The 23,275-nt window shown below is 43.3% G+C and overlaps 1 protein-coding gene across 2 annotated transcripts; it reads right to left on the reverse strand.

The window, feature by feature from the left end:
- Positions 1-469: 469 nt before the first annotated feature.
- mgarpa (mitochondria localized glutamic acid rich protein a) lies at positions 470-19,386 on the reverse strand. Of its 2 annotated transcripts, XM_080465889.1 has the most exons (8): positions 19,225-19,360; positions 15,067-15,167; positions 14,878-14,983; positions 12,996-13,013; positions 5,561-5,869; positions 2,554-3,341; positions 2,319-2,365; positions 479-2,145 (listed from the first exon to the last, which is right to left on the reverse strand). In XM_080465889.1, the coding sequence occupies exons 1-7, from the start codon at positions 19,298-19,300 to the stop codon at positions 2,330-2,332; spliced, it is 1,434 nt and encodes a 477-aa protein (XP_080322015.1). In that variant the 5' UTR covers positions 19,301-19,360; the 3' UTR covers positions 479-2,145; positions 2,319-2,329. The 2 variants fall into 2 exon arrangements, with proteins under 2 accessions (XP_080322016.1, XP_080322015.1); XM_080465890.1 differs by lacking the exon at positions 2,319-2,365 and having other exon boundaries at positions 470-2,145; positions 19,225-19,386.
- Between the last annotated feature and the right edge of the window lie 3,889 nt (positions 19,387-23,275).

A 23,275-nucleotide genomic window follows, 5' to 3' on the forward strand; every position in this document is an offset into this window, starting at 1 on the left:
CCGGGCAAAGCTCAGACCTAATAAATGTCAGCAATGTCGTTGCGTAGTGAAGCAAGAAGCTCCATCTTAAGATCTGTTGGTAAACTTTCCACAGCAGGGGGCGAAGACCTGACGGAGGAGGTGCACCGCCCTGTGTTGGGGATGTGGCAGACGTGACAAACAGCGTCTACTGAGTTGTGGAAGAAGTCCCGGTGCGTGTTTTCACCATCTTTGAAAAATAGTGAGCCTCTAAACAACTCGCTGCGATTGGAATTTGTTAGTAGCGCCGATGCACGAGAAAAACTGGGATTAAAAAAAAAAAAAAAAGAGCTGCCAGAGAAAAGTTTCAAATTTCTGAATTCTGCAGGACCTACTCGACTTGCGTCCCACTGCCTGGTACACTGCCGGAAGTCAAACAGTTTTATTATTGATTTATGAACAAACCCAGGAGGGAAGTTGTCGCTGTAAAGAATGATGAAAAATGATAGGTGATGTTTTTAATCCCTCTTTATTTTGCAAAACAAGGAATATGGTATTTCACAGTCTGTGCCCTTCGCTAAATCAAAGGCATTCACTTGCATCGTAATACAGAAACCGGCCTACAAGCACGAGGACATCGAGTCTTTGACCATTCATTTCAAGCACAAACACACACATTGTCCCTCAGTGATCCCAGGTCTGATTCCACATGAACTGAACTACAGGAGTGAACTACAGGCGAACCGTCGAAGCATTTCATGCCGCACGCTTTCCCTCAGACATCCCACAACTCCTCCCCAACACACTCGCACACACATCATGCCACACTGAAGCATCATTGTCCTTTCTGTTTGTACTTGCTGCATCTTTTCAAATTAAACATTTGATCAGGACAAAGAGTGAAGGAACACAGTGCTGCAAACTCACTTTTCTACTCATGATAAAGCTCAATGAAACTACACAAAAATGTACATTTAAAAAAAAAAAAAACAATTTAATAGATGCAGAAAATAAGCTAATCTTTACCTGGGTTCCCTTTGAGCCCATGGGGTGGGGGGCAGTCCCATACGTTTTTGTACATTCAGCAAATTCTTATTGGCAAGTACAACTAGCAAAGAGGACAGAAGACACCGAAAAGGTAACAACACAGAACAAAAAGAAAAGGGTGTTACTCCCAAAATCACAAATCTCTCAGGTCAGCTTTAGTTCTGCCCTCACTGCTCATTTCTCTGTGTAGAAGAGACATTTGTAAAAGTTTTTAAAGCCTTGAAAATGACCTAAAACCTGAAGAAACATTGTGTCCTTTCAAAGCAAGCTAACCAGCCAGCTCGTCTGTCTGATCTTGTAATACCACTTCTTTCCATATGATGGTGTGATGAGCCATTTTTTAGCATTCAATCTGTTTTCAGCTGACCGAGGAAGAAAGACAGAAAGAAAGACAGAAATCACAGCATTTTCTGTCAGTCCTGGATTCGTAAACACAACCGTGACTAAAGATTTCAGCAACTATGAACACTAAACCTGCGAGCTGAAATAAAGACAGGCTAGATGCTACAGTGACTCACCACTGCCACCCGGTGCACAGACGTGGTATGACAAAATGCTTCTTTTGAAAACAGCTGTGCGTTATTTGCGTGGTCAGTCATGTTGATGGTTTGGTTAGACGTTTTGCAGGTGTAACATTGGCCTCCGCGTAAAACTCTCTGACAGCATTTAGAAGAAGTCCTCCGGAAACGTGAGGTAAACTGAGGTAGCTACTGGAGGCTGGCTTTACGCTCAAAGTGTGTCTTCACAAAAAAAGATCTACCTCGACAGGAGAAGCAGAGGAACAAAAAAACCCTGAGGTTGGTACTGTGAAGAACGCTGAGGACAGGAAACACCCTTTGCCTGGAGAGATAACACTGTAGCGGCTGGGCAGCGACTGAGCAAAAACTAATCTGGATCATCGGAGTGATTTTTGAGGCAGTGAAGTGTAACAGTGAGGATAAAATGGTGGAGTGAAAGGCTCAGTTTAGTCCAGACTACATGTCGGTGTGAAGGAACTCTTCGGAAGAAAAACATCAAAAACGGTCATGTGTACTTGCACTACTGAATGATCCTTGTGTTTCAGGGTGACAGGAGAAGTGTTGGAGAAAGGCACATCCTCTTCTTCCGCGGGACAGAAAGTCGTCATTCAGTAGTTCTTTACTGTGTGAAGAAAAAGTTAAGGAAACATCAGTGATATGGAACACTAAAAACTTTTCTTCATTCTTAGCTGAAAGAAGCAGGAATGTGACAGGAATTGTAGAAAAGAAAAGTGAGACTTATGCATAATGCTCACAGCTTGTTCAGCCTCAGTGGGAATAAATTAGGCTCAGTACCTTTGTTGAAACTACTGCATTTGCATCCTAAGAAGACGTCGTTTACCCTGAGTAGCAGAGTTAAAAAAAAAAACCAAAACATGTTAGCGCCAGTAAACATCTTTCTTGTCAAGTTTCTACTAAAATGCTGCCAAAATGTTCTTCAGCAGCTTTTAAAGATCCTTAAATCTAGTGATCACCCTGAGTAGAGTCTTAAATCACCTGATTGAGATCAGTCTGAAAGCTGGTACAATACCTCAGAGGCAGAGGCGTCATCCTCGTCTGGGGCTGGGATGAGTCGACCAGTCATGTGCCCCACTCCCAGCACCTTGGGTCTGGCTTCTTCTTTAGGAGCCCCTTCCAGAACAACCACTATGTACTCTCTCTTGGGATCTTCAGCCTTAGTCTCTACAGGTGCTGCAACAGTTTCTTCCACAACAGGGACGATGGCTTCTGGAGCTGCTACAACTTCTTCCACCACTGCGGTAACGGCTGGTTCTTCAGCTAAAGCGGAAGGAACTTCGGGTTCAACAGGAGCTTCTTCAACCACTGGTGCAACCCCAACTGGTATAGGAACTTCTTCAACCACTGGTGCAACCTCTACTGGTATAGGAACTTCTTCAACCACTAGTGCAACCTCGACTGGTGCAGGTGTCTCCTCAACCACTGGTGCAACCTCTACTGGTACAGGAACGTCTTCAACCAATAGTGCAACCTCGACTGGTGCAGGTGTCTCCTCAACCACTGGTGCAACCTCTACTGGTAAAGGAACTTCTTCAACCACTGGTTCAACCTCTACTGGTACAGGAACTTCTTCAACCACTGGTGCAACCTCTACCGATGCAGGAACTTCTTCAACCACTGGTGCAACCTCTACCGCTGCAGAAGCTTCCTCTACCACTGGGACAACCTCTACTGCTGCAGGTGCTTCTTCTACTGGTGCGGTTTCCTCAACAGGCTTTGGTTCTGTTGGTACGGGAAGCTCTTCTTTGACAGGTTCAGCAATCTTCAGTTCCTCTAGAGAAGAGGCAGGTGCCAGCACCACTGCAACACAAAAACCCAGCCATCCACACGTCACTAATGCTCAATTCGTATTTTCCCATGCTTAGCTCTAAAGACGAGGTGCATTTGTGGAGCCTTTCTCATCACAGATGTGCACGATCACATGCAGGTGCAATATTTAATCCGTGAGTGAGTGAAGAAGGACAGATGAAACGCGTAAGAGGCAGTCAGTTGGGGTGTGCTCACATGTGCAGATACAGGAATGCTGTGATGTGAACCCTGTGGAACACCAAACAAGTTAACCTGAATCCCATTTGAAGCTGGTCAGTTTGATTTTTCATAAAGTTTTATTAACGTTCGATTTAAAAGAGGCCTAAACTAATGTATTTTACATTTCAAAAGGGAGTGGGAACCAGTGTTTAATGGCTGCATACAATATTTTTATTGGTCTGTAGAACAAAGGAAGTTTTAACTTCTCAATTCTGAGCTTTCAGCCTTGTGTACAGTGTTATTGTAACCTGCAAAGACTCCTCGTGACCTCAAACATTTTCAGTTTATTTTATCAGCTCAAATGTTACAGCAGCAAAAACATAATTAAGAGTGCAAGTTAAAATTGGTTTGGGTAAGTATTCAGGACTTGAACATGCATGAATAGATCCTCTATGGCTGTAAAGTGCCACAAAAAGTCAGGGGTTGCCAAACAACCTGAGCATCAGAAAAATTTTTTAAAAACATGAAAAAATTCACTAATGAAGATCGATATAAACCACAGAATTTTTTTGGAATGACATTTCTTTATGAATTGACTCCGAGATGATTCATTTTGTAGTACAAAAAGTCAACAAGAGCTGTTTGAGGACGTTGAATGAATGACACAATTTAAAATAAAGCCAATGAAGCTGTGTTTAAAAATGATAGTGTCTTGAGAAACACAGAAGTTCCAGTGCATGTTTAGGTAGATTGAAAAAGAAAACAATTCCAATACGGAGCTGAGGGAAACTTACTCAAAAATCTCTTAAAAGATATTTAAAAGATTATTTTCAATTAGAGGAAAGTTAAAAGATTGACAGTATTAGAGGAAGAGTCAGCAAGTCAACAAGACCAGAAGCCTGCAAATTTTATGTCCTCAAACCAGGAGTTGAATCTAACTTCAGACTGGATGCTGCTTTGACTCACTACTGCCACCTAATGCACGGAGTGGGATTACATCAACCTTCCATTTGGTGCATTAAAGGTGAAGCTAAAGAACTATGACATGACTTATGATGTGTAAAGAAAGAAAGAAGGAACTGAATAATTTAAATGGCACCGAGAGGCTAGAAATGTGAGGACTCACGTAAGAAGACCAACTGAGACAAATTAAAGACGGCAGTAAACCTTTCCAGTTTGACAAAAGCTTTATTGTAATGGCTCAATGAATTAGCGCAAATTGTTCACAGTGCTCATTATCCAGTTATAAGCAAAATAAAATCATGATCACAGAGGGGATGAATTACTTGAAGTAATGATTGTGGTTTCCTGACTTTCTGGTTGGTTACATTACATTTATAGGAAAAGAAACACTGCAGCAGTTACACAGTTTGTACACAGTCTCTCAGCCACATACATATCTTATTGACAGTGTGAAGGGAAACCTGATCGGGGATACTTGGCAAGGCAGTACAACATTACACTTTATTCTACGAAAGAAATACAATGTTCTGGAAAATGTCATCCAATTGCACAAGGGCCTACTAAACCAGAGATGGTACGACAGCGCGAGCTCCTGGTGGTTCTTTAGCTGGGTGTGGTGGGCGGAGCCTGACAAAGGCTTGTGGTGGCCAGGTCAGTGGAAGTTGGACGTTAACAGTGATCACATTTATTTCACCCATAACTGCAAAATGAGCTTCGCACAAAGTGCACAAGAGTGCGGCTGGAGACGATCAGCCTGAGGGGCTTCAACAACCTGAATACATGTAGACATCTCAATATGAAGGAAAGGTTTGCACACGGTGCTGCTGCCCTTTGATACCCACTCCAATAAATAAAAGAGCAAATATACACAAAGAGGAGAATGTTAAAGTAAGAGGTGAACCCAGGCACCTGAGGAGAAGCAGCTAGCATCTAGTGGTTCTAGTGTTCCCAGTGCTGCGAGGCCACGAAGGCCTGCCATCAGCCGTCAACAGTCAACGGTGTGTGTGTGTGTGTGTGTCCCTGCTGTGAATGTGTGGAACCTCAGGCTTCAGAAGCAGCTGCCTCCTCCTCAGATGAAGAAGTCGTACCGTTGTTTTCCGGCTCCTCCACGGCAGTGATGCCTGCAGGCTCTGCGACTGCCTCAGCGGCCTCCTCCACGGCTTCGGCCACCTTGGCCACCTCCTCTGCGGCCACCTCCACCTCTTTCGCTGCCTCGGCAACGGCCTCGGCAGCCGTCTCCACCACCTCGGCGGCCTCTGCGACCAGCTCGGCCACCTCCTCCACTATGGTCTCCGGTTCCGTGGCAGCGGGTGCCTCTTCCCCAACCTCAGCCTCACCTCCAGCTGCCTCTTCCTCCTCCTCTGCAGCCTCGGCCGCTGCCTCTTCTTCCTCTCCACCTGCAACAGAAGACCAGACGCAGCATCAGCATACACAGCAGCGCGACTCTGAGCCTTTAGCTTCAGGTTGGAGTGTTGTAAAACTCTGAAAACACCAGTTTTCCTATTCACTATCAGAGGCTGGGTTCCCATCCAGTTTCACTAGATCAGGATCTCTAATGCAGACCCCGGAGGGTCACTGTCCTGACCCTGGATAGTCTCCAGTCTGGACCCTGGAGGGTCTCTAAAGCTTAATTTCCACTGCACAGAATGTGATGGGACGGTACAATAAAGCAAAGCGTACCGACCATGGTTTTAGGCAGCGAGCCGTCATTTGAACGGTCAAGTTTAAGAAAAGACGGCCGAACAAATAGCAGACGTTTTGCTCAAAGCCTCTAAAATATGTGTATAATGGCCATCACTACTTGTCACCGTCTAATTTTGCTTATTTATTTATTTTAGCAAAATAAATTCCATCCCGAATTGACCCATCGGTAGCAGCCACAGAGCAGCACTCAGGTAGAGCTGTGGGGGCCGAGGGTCTTGCTCAGGGATATTAATCTTTTTTCGCCAAAATACAGTGAAGTATCGGCCCGAGTACACAACTCGCAACTAACTTCCTGTTTTTTATGACGCCCAGTAACGAGCAACGTGATTGGTCAATTGATACCATGTGGTATATTCCGTTTTGAAAGGCAGCCGCTGATTGCTTCGTAATTCTCTGACTCATTCTGATGCATTCAAATGCTGGGGCACGGGGGAACATGCTGAGGAATTATATCTGAAGAATCCACACAGGTGGGACTAATTCTATGGACCTATGATCAGTCTAATTTTTCATTTCCAAAATGTTAACATGTTTGGATAACTGCACATCATTCATGCTTTTCATTGAAGAATCAAATATTCTTTGCTGTGAAAATGCTGATTTTGATATAAGCATTGACACTCATGCTTGTTCCATCACCAATTTGTGTGTGACTGACATTCTAAGGCCTTGGGACCTCACTGTAGGAGGCTTGCAGATAACAAATAAGCATCTAATATTCAATTAAAAACCAATAAGAGGATAAAAGAAATTTCACAGTTCAGAGTCTACAGGTGCTCAGTTTAGGGTGCAGATAGAAGCAATGTGTCAACAACAGGGGGCATAAAAAAGTACATGTAGTGAATTTTGGAGTGAGGTGAGTCAGGTACAGGTACAGCTTCTAACAAAGCAAGAAAGTATATTGAATGCATCCGCAAAAATGTCAAGGAGAAAAGGAAATATATGACTGTTCTGTGTTTAGTAGTCCAGAATGCACCATTTATGCCTCCCCCCACCAAGTTAACAAAACAACCATTGTGCCACAAAGCAGAGTATGTAAAAAACAACAGAGGATTCATATGACTGATGATATCGTATTTAAATAACTTGTCAAGTTACATGATTCAAAGACCAATCAGCAGACGGCTGCATTTTGTGTCTCCTTATCGGACCCGTTCTCTAGTGCTGGGTACTCCAACGGAAACGTAAAGAAAAATCCTAACCATTGGGTACGGTCCACAACTTTTGCAGTGGGGACGCATGAAAACCCAAACCATCCCGTCACATTCTTGTGCAGAGGAAATAAGGCTTATTTCCTACCCTGGAGGGTCCCTGTCTTGAATGATTTTAGATTTCTGTTGTGACACACCTGGTTAAATCTATTGGCTCCTGATTATGCCGTGTTAGAAACTAGCTGAGATTATCATCAGATTATTGGGACACTTTGCAGGACATGAGACTTTTGATCTACTTAGAGATGGAAGAAGAAATGGTGAGTCTTTTGAAGATCTGCAGGTTTTCATTATGGACAGTGACTGATCAGTCATCATAGATTTTCAGTCACATTTAATTTACATAATGGCACATAAACACACCAACACATTTACTGCAGGTGCGCAACAACCAGTAATCTAATAATGGAGATTAACGGCATAACTTGTCCATAAGTAATGAAATAGTTAAAAAATAATTGCGACTGTATTCTCTGAATGAACACAACTGTGCCACTATACCTGTTACTGAGAAGACTTCACAGAAACTGTAAAACAATCTTTTATTTCAAAGATATTTGTGTATTAATGAATTTTTTCAAAGGTTACATCAATAATGTCACAACTAAAAGGTGTTATTCACTAAATGTAAAATTGATGACATATTGGTTGCTCTCACTTTTATTCTATTGCATTCTTCCCCTATCTATGTTTTGGCATTGACCGGGACCAGAGTACAGTATTCCGTACCATTTCATGTAACAGTGTACTGATATGACAATCAAGAATCCTAGAACACAAAGTGCATCTGGAACAACTCATTTTCCACTAAGAAGTGTTATGTATTGTGGGTTACAGCACGACACTTCCGCCTGCTGTGAGGCGTCGTTATTACTTGTAAGAGTCACTAGAGGGCGCACAGCGATTGTTAGTGAAGCATGACAATACATGGCTTTGGCCGCAGCGATGAAGTCCCCCTCGGTCTGATTCCTGTTCTACTCTGTTATAAGTTAAAGAATACATGGAGACACAACAAAGACAACAAGAAGCAATGAATCTTTAGATTTATAGGACATGAATTGAAGTTCTTCTACTTGATACTGTTAGCATGTAAGTTATTAAATCAACATATCTCAGGATCTGAGAATATTCTAATGTTTTATAGACATGATGTGAAACAGTGCGTCTCTGGTTGAATTAGTCAGATCTTCACTCAGCAGCTCAGTTCTCCTGTGAACTGTGTGGAACAGACATTTGCGTCGTTGGATGAGAATCCAGCCACTGACACCACAGGTTTTCTGATTTTTGTTGCACTTTTCGGGCAACACAACAGGCCAATCTGGAAATCCAACTTGTAGGCACGCCACTCCAAACCTTACCACCGCCACAAACCAAGAAGCCTGCGCGCACACACACACACACACACACACACACACACACACACACACACACACACACACACACACACACACACACACACACACACACACACACACACACACACACACACACACACACACACACACACACACACACACACACACACACACACACACACACACACACACACACACACACACACACACACACACACACACACACACACACACACACACACACACACACACAGAGGGAGGAGAGGGGAGGGGGAGTGCAGGGGGAAGGGGGGACATGCAGGGTAGAGTGGGTGAAGTTGAATCTTGGTGCTTACCATCAAATTAACAAGTTTTATTGTTACGGGGGACTGAAAGTGAGCGGGACAGTGAGGCAGCTCGGGTAGGTTGTGCATCTTTAATCGTTAACCTCCACCACTGGTTCCACATGTTAAACCATGACAGAGGCCCGAATCCCAGCCGGACCCCGGACCACCCTGCACGACTATAGCCAGCGATAACCACCTCCTGGTGAGCAGACCACGGTCCAAAACTTTAAGACCATGGGGCTGTGTGTCCACTGAGGCTCAAAGGAAACTCATCTGGAGCCAGAAAATAGAAGCCCCGAAACTTTACTATTTTGAAATATTGATGAAAACTTTGTTGATTTTAGTCAAATTAGCCATTTAGACTTTTTACCTCTTCTACACTTTTTAGCCGTTTTATTTCAAAATTTTTGCACAATTAGCCTTGTGTTAACAGTTTCATTTTTCCCCCTTTTTTCCCCAAAGTTTTATCGGTTCTGCTTTACTTTTACGTCGGTTTCGTTCAAGAAAAGAAACGGAGACAATCATTCAGGAAGGTAGTCGCATCATTGCTTAAGTTTTTCAGCACCATGATATTTGATTGTAAACTGTAGTATTACAATATGTCAGCAAACCTGTTTTTGTGCTTCTGTATGTCCTCTGTTGCTTCTTTTTTTGATCTTTTGTTTTTATAGTTTAGTTTATCCTTTATCTTTTAGTTAATTAAAGGTTGGGAAACTGAGGAAATTGAGCTTCTCATTGTACAGTGGAAATGTCTACTTATCTGTATATATGACATAAATATCTTGAATCTTTATTCTTAAATTGTTAGTCATAACTTAGTTTGCCTAATTTAAAGTCATTCAGCAGTATTCTGGGTCAGATAGCTTCCAGGTAACCTACTAAATAAAAAAAAGGGGAGGCTCTAGATTTCCTCATAATTTGACCAATAATGTTGATTTTACAGCGTTTCTCTAGTTACACTCGTACATCTGATTAGTGATTTTGTACAGTTTTTATATTTTATTTTTCTAAACAGTTTAGAAAACTTTGTCCCAAATTAGGATTTCTGAGAGCTCAGGTCCAGATGTTTAAGAGCGAAAACGAGGTTTTGATGTAAATGATGCGGTTTTGCTTGGACTTGATAACAATCATCATTATTTAATATTGATCAGAGAGGCTGCTGCTTTGTGTTGTATTGACAGTACTTTTTTGTTGGAGGTTTTATGAGGATGAAGCTCTTTTTCTTCATTTTACAAACAGACTGATGTGGACAGATCTCTGATGGGGGACGTTATCGCTCACAATAGTCTTTGCCGAAGTGTTACTGACTTTGCCGTGTACATTTAGCAGGTTAGTGAAGCTGTGACGTCCAAGGACACCACGAGGACTCAGTGAGATCGTCCATTAAACAGTAATAAAGTGTCCAAATCAATGAGTTGTGTCAAGTCCGTTTGTCCTCTTCATGAGTTTAAGCGTTAACATTTAGCAGCACAAAGTCCCAGACATGCCACGCAGGAGACATATTCTTCACAGTCAGTCCGGCGGGTTTAACGGCTGAGAGGCGGTAGAGGAGAGGAGGAAAGGAGGAAGGTGAGGGGGTTTGTTTTCTTGTTCACATCCAAAGAGCCCCGTGCTGGGACGAATATCCATGCGGCCACAGAGGACCTTAGCTTTAGCATTACACTGAAAGAGTAAAGACACAAGAGAGTTAGAGACGGGAAGGAGAGCCACCATCATTTCACACAACAGCTTGACGGTCAGTCTCAAGTTCAGACAGGAGGAACCACACGTGTTCTCACACCAATCCCACTGCAACACTTTCAACCCAGCGACCACTGGAGCTGCACATTATATCTTCTTACCACCATCACTACATCTACGTCCTCAGCCTGGGTTTCACAATGAATCACAAATCTATCCGTGTATTAGGAGGAGAGCTCAGGACACAAAGACGCCAACGTCGTCTGCGTAAAGTGTATTAACACGGATCATATCGCAGCTCTACAAGAAACCTTGTGCCGGTGGTTTGATGTGATTTAAAAACCGTTACCTGGATGCTGTTTGCTCTTTTTATTCACACATGTTCAGAAACTACTCTAAATAGTTGACGATTACAAAGAGGCCAAAAGACACATTATAGATAAACAACAGTATTTTAGTCATCACACTACTGGTATTTGGTAAATGTGTGATAATGTTGAGTATTGTGATGACGGTATGCTTTGTGAAAATCATGTTTCTCGTTCAGATTTAATATGGCGTCAGGTTGAGTTAATTCCTCCCAGTTCAGTATCTCAGCAATATTCAGTGACCAGGATGAATGAGAGATATATGGTGCAGCCCAGTTCGACATGATAATTAATACAGCGCAGCTGGAGTGAGGAGGAGGAAGATGATGAGGAAGAGGGAGGTGAGTCAGGAGGATCAGAGGAGGACAAAGATGTCCAACATTGTGTGACACAAAGGATTTAATATGAACAATGAAGCCGTCGGGCCGAGGAGCTCAAGTGAAAAGCTCAGAGCTCAGCAGTGAAAGTTCACTTCTGTTTCTGGAGACGCTTCACGTCCACACTGCCCTGATCAACGAGGCCTCCTTCAGACATTTCATCACATTTTACAGCAGGAAGCTTCATTAAAAATCACACAATGTTGAAACTTTGAAAGAATTTTGAAAGGTATTCAAAAATATGAAAACACTTTCAAACCTCTTTGCACAATACCAAAGTTAAGAAATAATGGGAAAAAAGTGTATTTAATGTATTTCCATGCTGTCATGTTACTGATCCGAACACCCCTGATGGATCGGAGCTGAATGTGGACCTTGGACTACCACAGTCCTGCTTCAGGGGACACAAACAGCAAAACATCTCCAACAACTAACCCTCTAAAAGCCCGAATTTACAAATAGAGATGTCAACATTGAGGCATTTCTAAAGAAGCTTCCTGCTGCAGTGAAATGTCACAAAGTGAGTCCTGTGTTTTCTCTGCAGCGAGCAACGTCTTTAAAATCTGATAGAGTTGTTGAAGATTCAGTAATCTTAAAAGTTGAGTGGTTCATTTTGACCTTCCATTCTTAGGCCCCGTTTACACGACAACGTTTCACGTGACAACACCTAACCCGTTAAAAAAAAGGAGCGTGTTTACACTGCAGCAGTGGACGCAGAGACAATGATGTTGTTAGTATGCCAGGCCACAGGGGGGCGCTGTTTGATTTTGTAATAAAACCACACAGACGTGTGAAGAGAACAAAACACTATAAACATGAAGAAAATGGAGAGAACCTGACATCCGTATGGACTGATGACACATCGGATGCTATCAGGGAGAGTCTCAACTATTAAACTACTGATCTGGACCATAAAACTAGAATATAGACCGCGGGTCGTACCACTATGCGGCCGCCATGTTTGTTTACAACTGGATGAGCAGAAGGGAGGGGGAGAGATGTGCATGCACAGTAACAGGCTCTGTAGCCTCCATCAGTCTCTGCAGGAGGGAATAGCAGCCATGAAAGAATCTTTCCACCTTGGGAGCCGGATTAAAAACTTTGTGGATACAGTGGATCCGCTAACTGGTGTCGTGTGACCCCCCAAAAGTGAAGACAGTTTTGCGGATACACTCAAATTCGTTGTCGTGTAAACGGGGCCTGAGCCGAAAGGCTTCAAGTGGATCTGAATACACACTATATATGTTTTTAAATAATTCTCCGAGTGGTTCGTCTCCAGGATTCACATCAGGTTTCATGACTTCACATTTCAAAGAGATCACACACTTTCCCTGAACACGGATTATCAAATACAGTCAGATCAAATATTCTGGGCTTGTGGTTTCATTAAACATGTAAATATGATATATGGATTTCTCTCTCGCATTGTTTTGACCAACTTTCATATCACATCCACCTCATGCATTTCACTAAGGCACTGATGAAGGACCAGCAGTACTCACCCTCCTCTTCATCCTGACCTAGAGAGAGAGAGAGAGGGGGAGAGCGAGAGAGAGAGAGAGAGAGAGAGAGAGAGAGAGGGAGAGGGGGAGAGAGTTAATAACTTATACAGAGCTTTGATACATTTACTCTAACTCATGTTAGACCACTATGAGCTGAAAACGGATGAAAAAACAGCAAAAAATGTCAACAGTTGTGAAAGTAGCTATTTTAACCCTGTTTAGTAATTTCATTAATAGTATTTATTGTCATTTCAGACAGTTCAAACATTTTAACCAGTAAAGCACCTTTTCACTTCTACTCAATATTTTACAGTTTTATACACATTCAGCAGTTTTATATGATTTACCATATTTTAGATAGTTGTAATGTTTCAGCAATGTTAGTTTCTTCAACAAATAAATATCTTATTTGAATATAACATTTGAATAACTATCTTCAATGTTTTTTTAATTTATTTTTTGCATTTTTAGCTCATTTGATCAGTTTTATCGCTTCACCAAAACTATTCTTTATCAGCAACTTTAAAAAGCAGCACCAGTTTTAATCAGTAACTTGAAGAGTCCCAGAGAACAGAGGAGTCAGATCAGTTGGTGCTTTGTGAAGAGAGCAGCACGGTTCCAGTGAACTCAACAGTTTTCAGAGGATTTATCTCCGTAAACGCTGCTGATGTTATCAGTTCGCGGTCAAACCAGATCAGATTAACTCTGCAGCAGCGCGCCGGCCATCAGAACAAATAAACTGAATCACGTGTCAGAGCAAGGCTGCACTTCTCTGCAGTCCGGCGTTAACATGTGGCCCGCGACACCGAAACTGGCCTGACACAGGATTTTTGTGATCCACCAGAGATCAGTCAGGCTGCTTTAATGCTGCAAAATTCCAGCATGTTTTTGCACATATTGCATCGTTACATTTCCAGGGTTTTATAACAGATGTTGAACTACATTTATTTAATTAACTTCTTTAAAGTGCAACACAGAGGAAACATTTGGAGTTGTGTTCATTTATTTCTATATAATTGTGCTGTGATTTCTCTGGTGTGGCGTCTGGACAGAGACGAGAGACATTCCCGCTGTGAGATGATGCAGACACACTCTGCTGGGCTGAGTCTGCTCTCAGCAGTAAGAAGGGATTATCTCCCAGCCTCCCACAATCCTCTGCTCAGGGTGAACATGGCGAGCGCCTCCAGGAGAATAGAAGCCAAATAAACAAATCCACCAACAAAGCCCTGAGGTTTTAAAGGACAGGTGGTTTGGAGAGCTCTGGATGCTGCATTTCCTCTCATGGTTTCACAGACTTCACAGCTACAATCCCTCAGTCACTAGGCCAGACACCATCAAACACACACAGCAGCCCACCATTGCTGCAGGTACACGAGCAAAACATTGGAAATAGAGTTTAAAAAGCTGCTGACGTCAGCAATCGTGGCCCAGCTAAAACAACTCAAACAATTCAAATGAACAGACACATGGAAAAGCCAAAAGATTAGAAATGGCTGAAAACCCCCACATCTAAACCAGCTAGAGTGGTTAATACAGTTGCTTAAATTGCTAAATCAGCAGAAAATGGATTAAACTGCTAAAATAAATAAATAAATAAATAAAAACATTGGGAAACAATTTAGAGATTTAAAAAACTAATTAGTCGGCATAAAATAAAATATCACAGGTTCTATGTTCTTAAATTGAACAGCTCAGGTCAATTTAGAAAAACTGCACCGATACAAGAGTTTACAATGTTCTCTTCATTCTGAAGGCTGAACATGTTCTACTGACGGGTTTAAGAGGAGGGAAGTTGTTTCTCTTGATCCTAATGGCTGCAGACGGAACATTTTAGAGGAAACTGACAGAGTCGTTCTGGTAGAGCAGGAGGAGGAAGACTTACTCTTGGGGGGCCAGGGTTTGGGCTCCCACTCCGTCTTGGGTCTGGCATTGATCTCTTGGATGCGTTCGTTAAACCTGGCGTGGTCTGAGGTGACGGTGCTGTAGGCCTGCGGGGGGAACAGACTCCGGTTAACCATCAGAGCGCGTTGAGCAGAGTGCATCATGGGAAGAAAATCTGACCAGGACTTACATACGAGACGGAAGCCACAGCAGCGCCCCCACACAGCACCGTGTACAGGATGTTCTCTCCGGACCCCCCAGGAACCGAAGACATGGGCCGCCGCTGCACCGCTGCACACAGCAGAGGTCACGTTAGGACAGCAGAGGTCAGAGTGGGCGGAGCCAGCAGACAGGTTGCTTCAAAGGCTCAGAACACACATAAACAGAGTTCACCAGGTCATCAGGCGGCTGATGTTCCACACGTCATCTAACCGGACACAAAGTCAGAGCAGCACCAGAACCAAAGCTCTTGCAGCTGATGCTTCAGGATTCATACGGACGATTACAGTGCTCTCTCTCTTTTAGGACTTGGAAGTTAGTTTGTTTTTATTTTCTAACCCACGTATGTCTGCAGTTTTCTCCAGAAAAGTGAATCAGTTTGTATGATTGTAGACTTTTCTTTCTGGATTTTTGTGCGTGTTACTTCAGTCCAATTGTCTGCAGGCTGGATGTTGGAAAAATGAGGTGTGGGAGGGAGGAAGAGGAGGAAGAGGAGGAAGAGGAGGAGTGGTGTCGGTGTTGAAGAATTGTTTGAGAGGCTTAAGCTCTGTTGTTGGAGCTTGTGACGCCCTGATTGGATTTGGAGGAGATTTAGATTTCCTAAAGTATGCCGGCAGTTTGGTGCCTGTGAGTGATGAAGAGGTGTGCAGGACTGTGGACCAGGGACATGTTTTAAATCAGTTCTCATCAACCTTAATTCAGCACTCGGTTGAAGAAAAGGTTGAAGTTGTTATGTTTGCATGTTAGAACCTGATCTGATTTTCACTTTATTACCTGAACAGCAGACTATCTGTGAGTTATTTGAGCTGATCTGCTGATGCTTTGAGTGTAGTTTTATCGATCACTGTGTTTTAAACACATTTAAAAAGAAGCTTTGAACCAGCTCAGTAAAGTACATTTTAGGTTGGACAATCTTTTCTGAATGTTTTCATTCCCACACAAAATATTTGGTGTATCTATAAATAACAACCTTGAGGCGACCGAACCTGGTTTACGAGGAATGAACACCACGTGACCACATCCTGCCACTACTCATGTCAGTCATCGTCCGCTGGTGTCCAACCTACGGCCTGTGGACCGGAGCGGACCGTAGGTTGGACTGTCGACTGACAACAGCCTTGATTTTGTTTCAAAAAACTTCTGCGATGACAGAGACACATCTAACATGACCTCCGTCCACACAGAATCGACAGAAACACTGGACACGATGCAGGTTTCCTGTGGGGCCTCTGATGGTAGAGCTCATGTGTCGTACCAGCGATTCAGTGGACTTCAGTTTTCAGTGGCTCTCAGCACCGCTGTCGTGAACACGAACCTCCAAAATGCAACGACAGATTCCCAATTTCATTTGAAAATCAGCCCACTGCAGTTTAACTCCATGTCACAGATTATGTCTGGAGAATGGAAACCTGCACTGGACTGCGATTCAGAGGTTTAACACTTTAAAGTGTTTGGGGTTCTGTTAAAACGACTACGGTGCTTGGAGCCACCGAAAACTCCACTTTTTTTGAAAAATGGCTCTCAAGGTGGAACTATTCGAAAATGGGCCGACTCCGTCTCCATGGAAACGGGGCAAAACTATTTTTCTGGAACCTGCTGCTGGTCATGCGCACCATGGCTGTAGTAACTAGTTGTTCTGCACATGCTCAGTAGATGGTCAATAAGAATAATGTTTCCGCCAGAGTGTCATGACTTCTGGTTTTATTTTGAGAGTCGCCATAATAACAATTCAACTTGGTTGTCTGCCCACTCCCATTGTTAATGTTTATAGCGAATTGTTCTTTGTGCATGTGTGTGGTTTCATGATAAGAAGAACCAACACCGCCATCTCCTGGCCAGGCATGCCAACGACATCGTTTTCAGTGTTTCTTCCATTTGCAAGGAAACGGACATCGTTTTCACAACATTGTTATGTAGATGCAAATATTATGTGTGTTGACGTGTAAATAGACTGAAATGGTACAATAGTTCTTCGAGATCATTGAGGAGTCATTCTGGTGGAACCAGAGTCTGTGGCGTGCGGCTACACGTCGTGGCGTCCTGGGCGGAGGGTATTACAGGCTTCATATTCTCAGGAGCTAATCCAGAGCATTCGACTCCAGCCGCCAGTTATTTATACTGGCTAATCGGCTCAGGTCAGAAAGGTAGGAGTGAAATCTCATGGCGGGTGGAGGGTCCGGGGGTCAGGAGGTCACAGGATTACACCATGATACCCTCCTCTGGTTAAGTGAGACCCCCGGGGTGTAGAAGGTGCGGCTCAGAGAGGATTTTTCTGGCTTGTTTGATGTGTTCGCAGCCTGACATGAAGCCAACAGCAGCTCTTTGGGGTCAGGGTTCAGGGCCATTCGAGGACGCCGGGGGCAAAGTGTGTCCTTGAGGGTCCGAGCAGACAGAACGACATGTTCAAATTACCAGGCTGACTTTTTGTCAGCGTACCAGGAATAGCTTGTAAAAAGGATCCTCGTTTTTACTGCTTATAGCATCGCATTTCATACGAGAGGTTATATTGCGTTTCAGAGTGTTGACATCAGTGGTGGATCTCCATTGAACAAATGACTTCATCATTAATCACGTAAAAGACCTACTGGACTGTAATACATGATGTTTCATGCTCTGCATGTTAAAATTAGCGGCCGGTTAAAACCGGGTCCAAGAAGAGAAAGAACACTGTTATTTGAAAGGAAAAGCACAAAGACTATAAGATCACGTCGGCGACTTAATCTTTGAAGGACACCACGGAGTGTGACCTCAGCTGGGGTTCGAACCGGTGACCAGCTCGTCTCGTCTCCGACACTGAGCCAGTCAGGAATGCAAACTCACTGTACGGAGACAGTGACAGCAGAGGAAACAACTCAAGGTGAGTTTAATCTGCACACTTCTTTTTTATACCAGCCGAGATGTCAACGTGTTTGTTTTGCATGTTTAAAATGTTAATCCAACAATCATAACAGACCTCTAGGTGTGAGTTTACACACACAGGCCAATAAGTTTATTTCAACTCAAGCTGATCAACAAATGCTGCAGCTAACCACAGACATACACCATGATTATTAAAAAAAACAATAACATTTTGAGTATTTTCCCTGAAGAATACATGTTCAGTATTTAATGCAATGATAATATGATGTAGAATGGTCTCCGACCCTGGTCATCGAGGACCCCTGTCCTGCATGTTTTAGTTCTCTCCCAGTTGCAGAACACCTGATTGCAACTAGGGGCTTGTTATTGGGCTTTTTCACAACCTTGGTGATGACATCATCATTAGATTCAGGTACACTGAAGCAGGGACAGAACTAAAACCTGCAGGACAGGGGCCCTAGAGGACAGGGGCCCTAGAGGACCAGGGTTAGAGACCTCCTGTAGATGAACCAATGTGACTGCAATCATTGACACATATCAACAATAAGTAATCTAATCTTTATAGCTATAGCGTATTGGAAAACATGACATTTTACTGTCATAAAATGTGGAATCTGTAGGTTTTAAGTAATAAGCAATCAAGCAAATACCCAAATCTAATTATTATTGGAGTACTTGCAATTTTTGTTTGGAGCTCAAGTAATTTTAAAGATGATTTTAGAAGGCAACAGCAAATGATGACTATGTCATGGTTCTGAAATTCTGTGTGTGTGTAGGATAGTGTAGGTTACATCAGCAGCAGGGCTGACATGTGCAGTGTGTGTACGTGTGTCCATGCTCTCTTTACATTGAAACGCCGTCACACGCACCACGTGACTGAGGCGGCCTCCATGTTTGCGGCACACTGATGAAGGTCACACACACACACACACACTCTCTCTCTCACTCACACACACACACACACACACACACGCACACACACACACACACACACACACACACACACACACGTCACTCGTGTGTGAAGGTGAACATAAATTTCATCTGCTGTGTATTCCTCTGTCATCTAAACACACACACACACACACACACACACACACACACACACACACACACACACACACACACACACACACACACACACACACACACACACACACACACACACACACACACACACACACACACAGAGAATGAGTACACTGTGTTCCCTCGCTCCGGAGCTCGCTGCCCGGCTCTGTGCTCTCCATGTGCCCGCTCTGACACTCACCGTCCCGGGGCAGCCTGAAGGCCACTGTCCGCGCCAGAGGCCCACACCTCCGCCAGGCCGCTCTGCAGGAAAACATCGCTGCTGTCAGGTTGTTCCAGGAGGCTGCAGCTGCTTCTCAGGAGGCTGGATGAGTGGCGCTGCAGAGTGCCGAGACACGTTACTGAGGAGGAGGAGGAGGAAGAGCACACCTCCCCTCTGTTGCGCAATGTGAAAACTGTATGAGGAAAGCTTAGTGCCACAGTCACGACTCCTGCAATGCAGAGAAATTCCTGCACATCTATGTTACAAACAGCGTTACTAAGATCATCAATTATAATATTTCAGAGCTTTTTGTGTCATTTACTTTAGTTATCTCATTAAAAAAAACTGAATTGGTGTTTGTTTTTTTTTGTTTTTAAACTTTAGTTTACTATTTTTTTAAGAGTTACCGCCTGGTATTCTCACAGATCCAGTCCCATTTAAATTGTCTTTAAATCGATTCTTAAAATTTATTAGGAAAAAAACCCAAACATAGAGCTGGTTCTAACCATAGACATATACGCCTCATTCCGTGCTCGGGAGTGCCGCCATATTGGATGGGACATCTCACTCTCTGGTAGTGCCAGAGTCAACAGGAGTTAACAAGCAACTTTGTCCAGGTTTTGTTTACAAAAACTTTAAGGAAAGCTCAAGAGAATCGACCAGTGGACCTCTCTCAGCCTTTCTCTGAAAGTGTACTTCAGTAGCAGTGGACGTGGGACGAAGATTTATTCCAATACAACCGAGTAAAAAAACTGTGTGTGTGTGTGTGTGTGTGTGTGTGTGTGTGTGTGTGTGTGTGTGTGTGTGTGTGTGTGTGTGTGTGTGTGTGTGTGTGTGTGTGTGTGTGTGTGTGTGTGTGTGTGTGTGTGTGTGTGTGCGCGTGAACCCCACTGAGACCAGGAGCCCCAGAGAGACCAGAAGCCCCACTGAGACCAGGAGCCTCACAGAGACCGGGAGCCCCACAGAGACCAGGAGCCTCACAGAGACCAGGAGCCTCACAGAGACCAGGAGCCCCACAGAGACCAGGAGCCCCACAGGGGGCTTTTCCACCAGAAAGAACCAGGTGCTGGTTCGGAGCCAGGGCCAGACTTAGCACCCGTTCTTTGTCTTTCCACCACCAAAGCCCCGGCCTATCAGAGGCTAAACTGGTGCTACGCTGGCCCCACTTCGTTGCTGGGCCAGATTGGGGCTGGAGGGGGGGCCTGACGCGTCATCAGCTGGGGGCGGAGCTATCGCTACCTTCAAGGCGAAAGCAAGGTTGAACTTTTTTCAGCTTTCTGAAAACTACAGTGAACATGGAGCCCTAGAGTCGTTATAGGGAAGAAAAAAAAATAATAACATGTGGGAACGATATAATAAGTCATTCCCTGAAGTTAATAATACGAGGGAACAAGATTATTTAATCCATGATCGTGGAGCCGCGGCTCTCGAGAGCACTGCAGAGCTCCTCCGCTGTCAGTCAGCTATGTAGGATATAATTTAGAAGCAGTTTTTCATTGTTGTTTTTTTCACGCTTTTCATTGTAACATTATTGTAACTCACTTCATGTCCAGGTTTTTCATGGCGTTATGACCGCAGGCTGAGGTCTGCATGAGGCTGCATTACGCTCTGCTACGAGTCACCCCACTATTATTTTCTAATCCACAGAAATTTATAATAAATACTTTTGGTTCATCAGCAACTACTAAACAAACTACATACCACTGTAAATGAAAGCTTGGATTTTATAGGCATAAAATGAGCCTTTTAATGGCTTCATGTGAAAGAGAACTATAATCAGTGTGTTTACGCAGGTTGTCATTGCAAACAGCTTTTAGAGCTTCGTTCTATCATTCTACACCTCCATTCCTCCATGTTGAAGCCTTTAATTCAGACACGTCCAGAAATAAAGTGAAAGGAGCAGAAATTCACAGTGTAATGCTGAAATGTTGAAAAATAAGCCCCAACTTCATTCACGCCTTAATTTTCTTTCTCTATGTCCACTCCGGGGCTCCGGACTAAAACAAGACGGACGTGAAAAAACACCAATAGAGACAAGAAGAGACGTAATGTTTTCTGGCTGTTTGGTGCATCCGAGGTTCAGGCCAAACCAGATGGAGCGACCCGGACTAAACCGATGTTACAGTCCGTCTCCTGGTTCTTGTACGAGCGCTGTCAGAGCTAAATTGGTTAAATCAGTGACGTATCACGTTTTGGAGTGACGCAATGACGTGGCTCTCACTTGGCTCCGTTAACAGTGGAAAAAGAACCGGTTCTTTGTCAGTGTTCATTTAAGAACTGGCCCTGAACTAGCTCCTGGTTCTTTTTGGTGGAAAAGCCCGAACAGAGACCAGGAGCCCCACAGAGACCGGGAGCCCCACAGAGACCAGGAGCCCAACTGAGACCAGCAGCCCCATAGAGACCAGGAGCCCCACAGAAACCAGGAGCCCCACAGAAACCAGGAGCCCCACAGAGACCAGACGCCCCACAGAGACCAGGAGCCCCACAGAGACCAGAAGCCCCACAGAGACCAGCAGCCCCACAGAGATCAGGAGCCCCACAGAGACCAGACGCCCCACAGAAACCAGGAGCCCCACAGAGACCAGCAGCCCCACAGAGACCAGGAGCCCCACAGAGACCAGGAGCCCCACAGAGACCAGAAGCCCCACAGAGACCAGCAGCCCCACAGAGACCAGACGCCCCACAGAGACCAGCAGCCCCACAGAGACCAGGAGCCCCACAGAGACCAGAAGCCCCACAGAGACCAGGAGCCCCTGATGGATGCAAACTAAAGTGTCCTGTGTCTATGTACACATTGTTCAAAGTTCACTGTACACAATACAGACAGCAGAGTTCACCTGTAAACCATGAGCAGCAGGAACAGAGAAATTTAAAGGAATAATGAACTATAACCTACTTTTTAATATTTTATTTACAGGAAACATTTTTAATCATTTATTTCCACCACATTATTATACGATGTAAACACTGTTCGTATTGATATTCATTATTGTGATTTTCATCCATATTTTGTAACCAGTTTTAAGTATATGAATTTTATTTTGTATTTGAATGTAAACATTTTATTTTTGTTACCAGTTAGAACGGAAATTGAAGCCTGTTTTTTCTTTTTTTCATAGATCATTTTATTTGTATTTTCATTCATATACATTTATGAAGCTTTGCTTTAAGAGTTCTTTTCAAAATCGAAGCTGTTTTTGTTTACTTTACATGGCTTGTTATAAATTACAATTCAAAGTCCACCGTGATCTTTTCTTGCATTGATTAGCTATTTCTGACCAGTTTGTATAATAATTTTGGCAGACAAAATTAATGTTAAAAATGTATTTTGCTGCTTTGTAATAGATGTGATGGTGTAAATGGATGAAATGTGGAACCTTACAGTGATTTTAACGTATAGAATCAACTTTCACCACCCCAGAGTTCAAAGATAGTCAGATTTCAGTGAGTGCCTTCAGATTCACTCACTTTTTATCACTTCTTTCACTAATTACAAGACCAAATTTTAATCATGTCACAGTAATCAGCAGCAAGTAAAAACATTACCTTTTACGATTTCCCTTATATGGAATTATGCATATGTTTAGTTTTTCTGACTTTCTGCTTATCCAGTGTGAGTGTGTGAGCTCAGCGTCTGTGGCACTGATCGGCCTTCATACATAATGGTGACGCGTGAATGTAGAAGGTCAAAACCAACATGGAGTTCTTTTCACTTTCATCCTAAAAATCACAAGTACTTTATTATTATTAACACTTTTTCTTTTCAGGATTAATCCAATCCTTCATGAAAAACATGATCCAAACCACAGGATGAAAACACAAGGCAGTAAAATGTCACTTATATTTTAATTCAGAATGTTTTCTTTTTACTTTCATTGTTTTTTTTAATCAATATTTTTCTTTCTTTTGTTTACCCTTTAATTGTTTTTTTTTTCTTTTTCCTTTGTCTTCCCAGGAAAAAATGAATTTAAAAAAAAATCTTATCTTTTGGAGTTAAAACTGTAATTTAAGGGAAAAGGTTTTTATTTAT

Source organism: Lipophrys pholis (assembly GCF_963383615.2).
Source record: "Lipophrys pholis genome assembly, chromosome: 6".
In the NCBI taxonomy this organism is placed as follows: Eukaryota; Metazoa; Chordata; class Actinopteri; order Blenniiformes; family Blenniidae; genus Lipophrys; species Lipophrys pholis.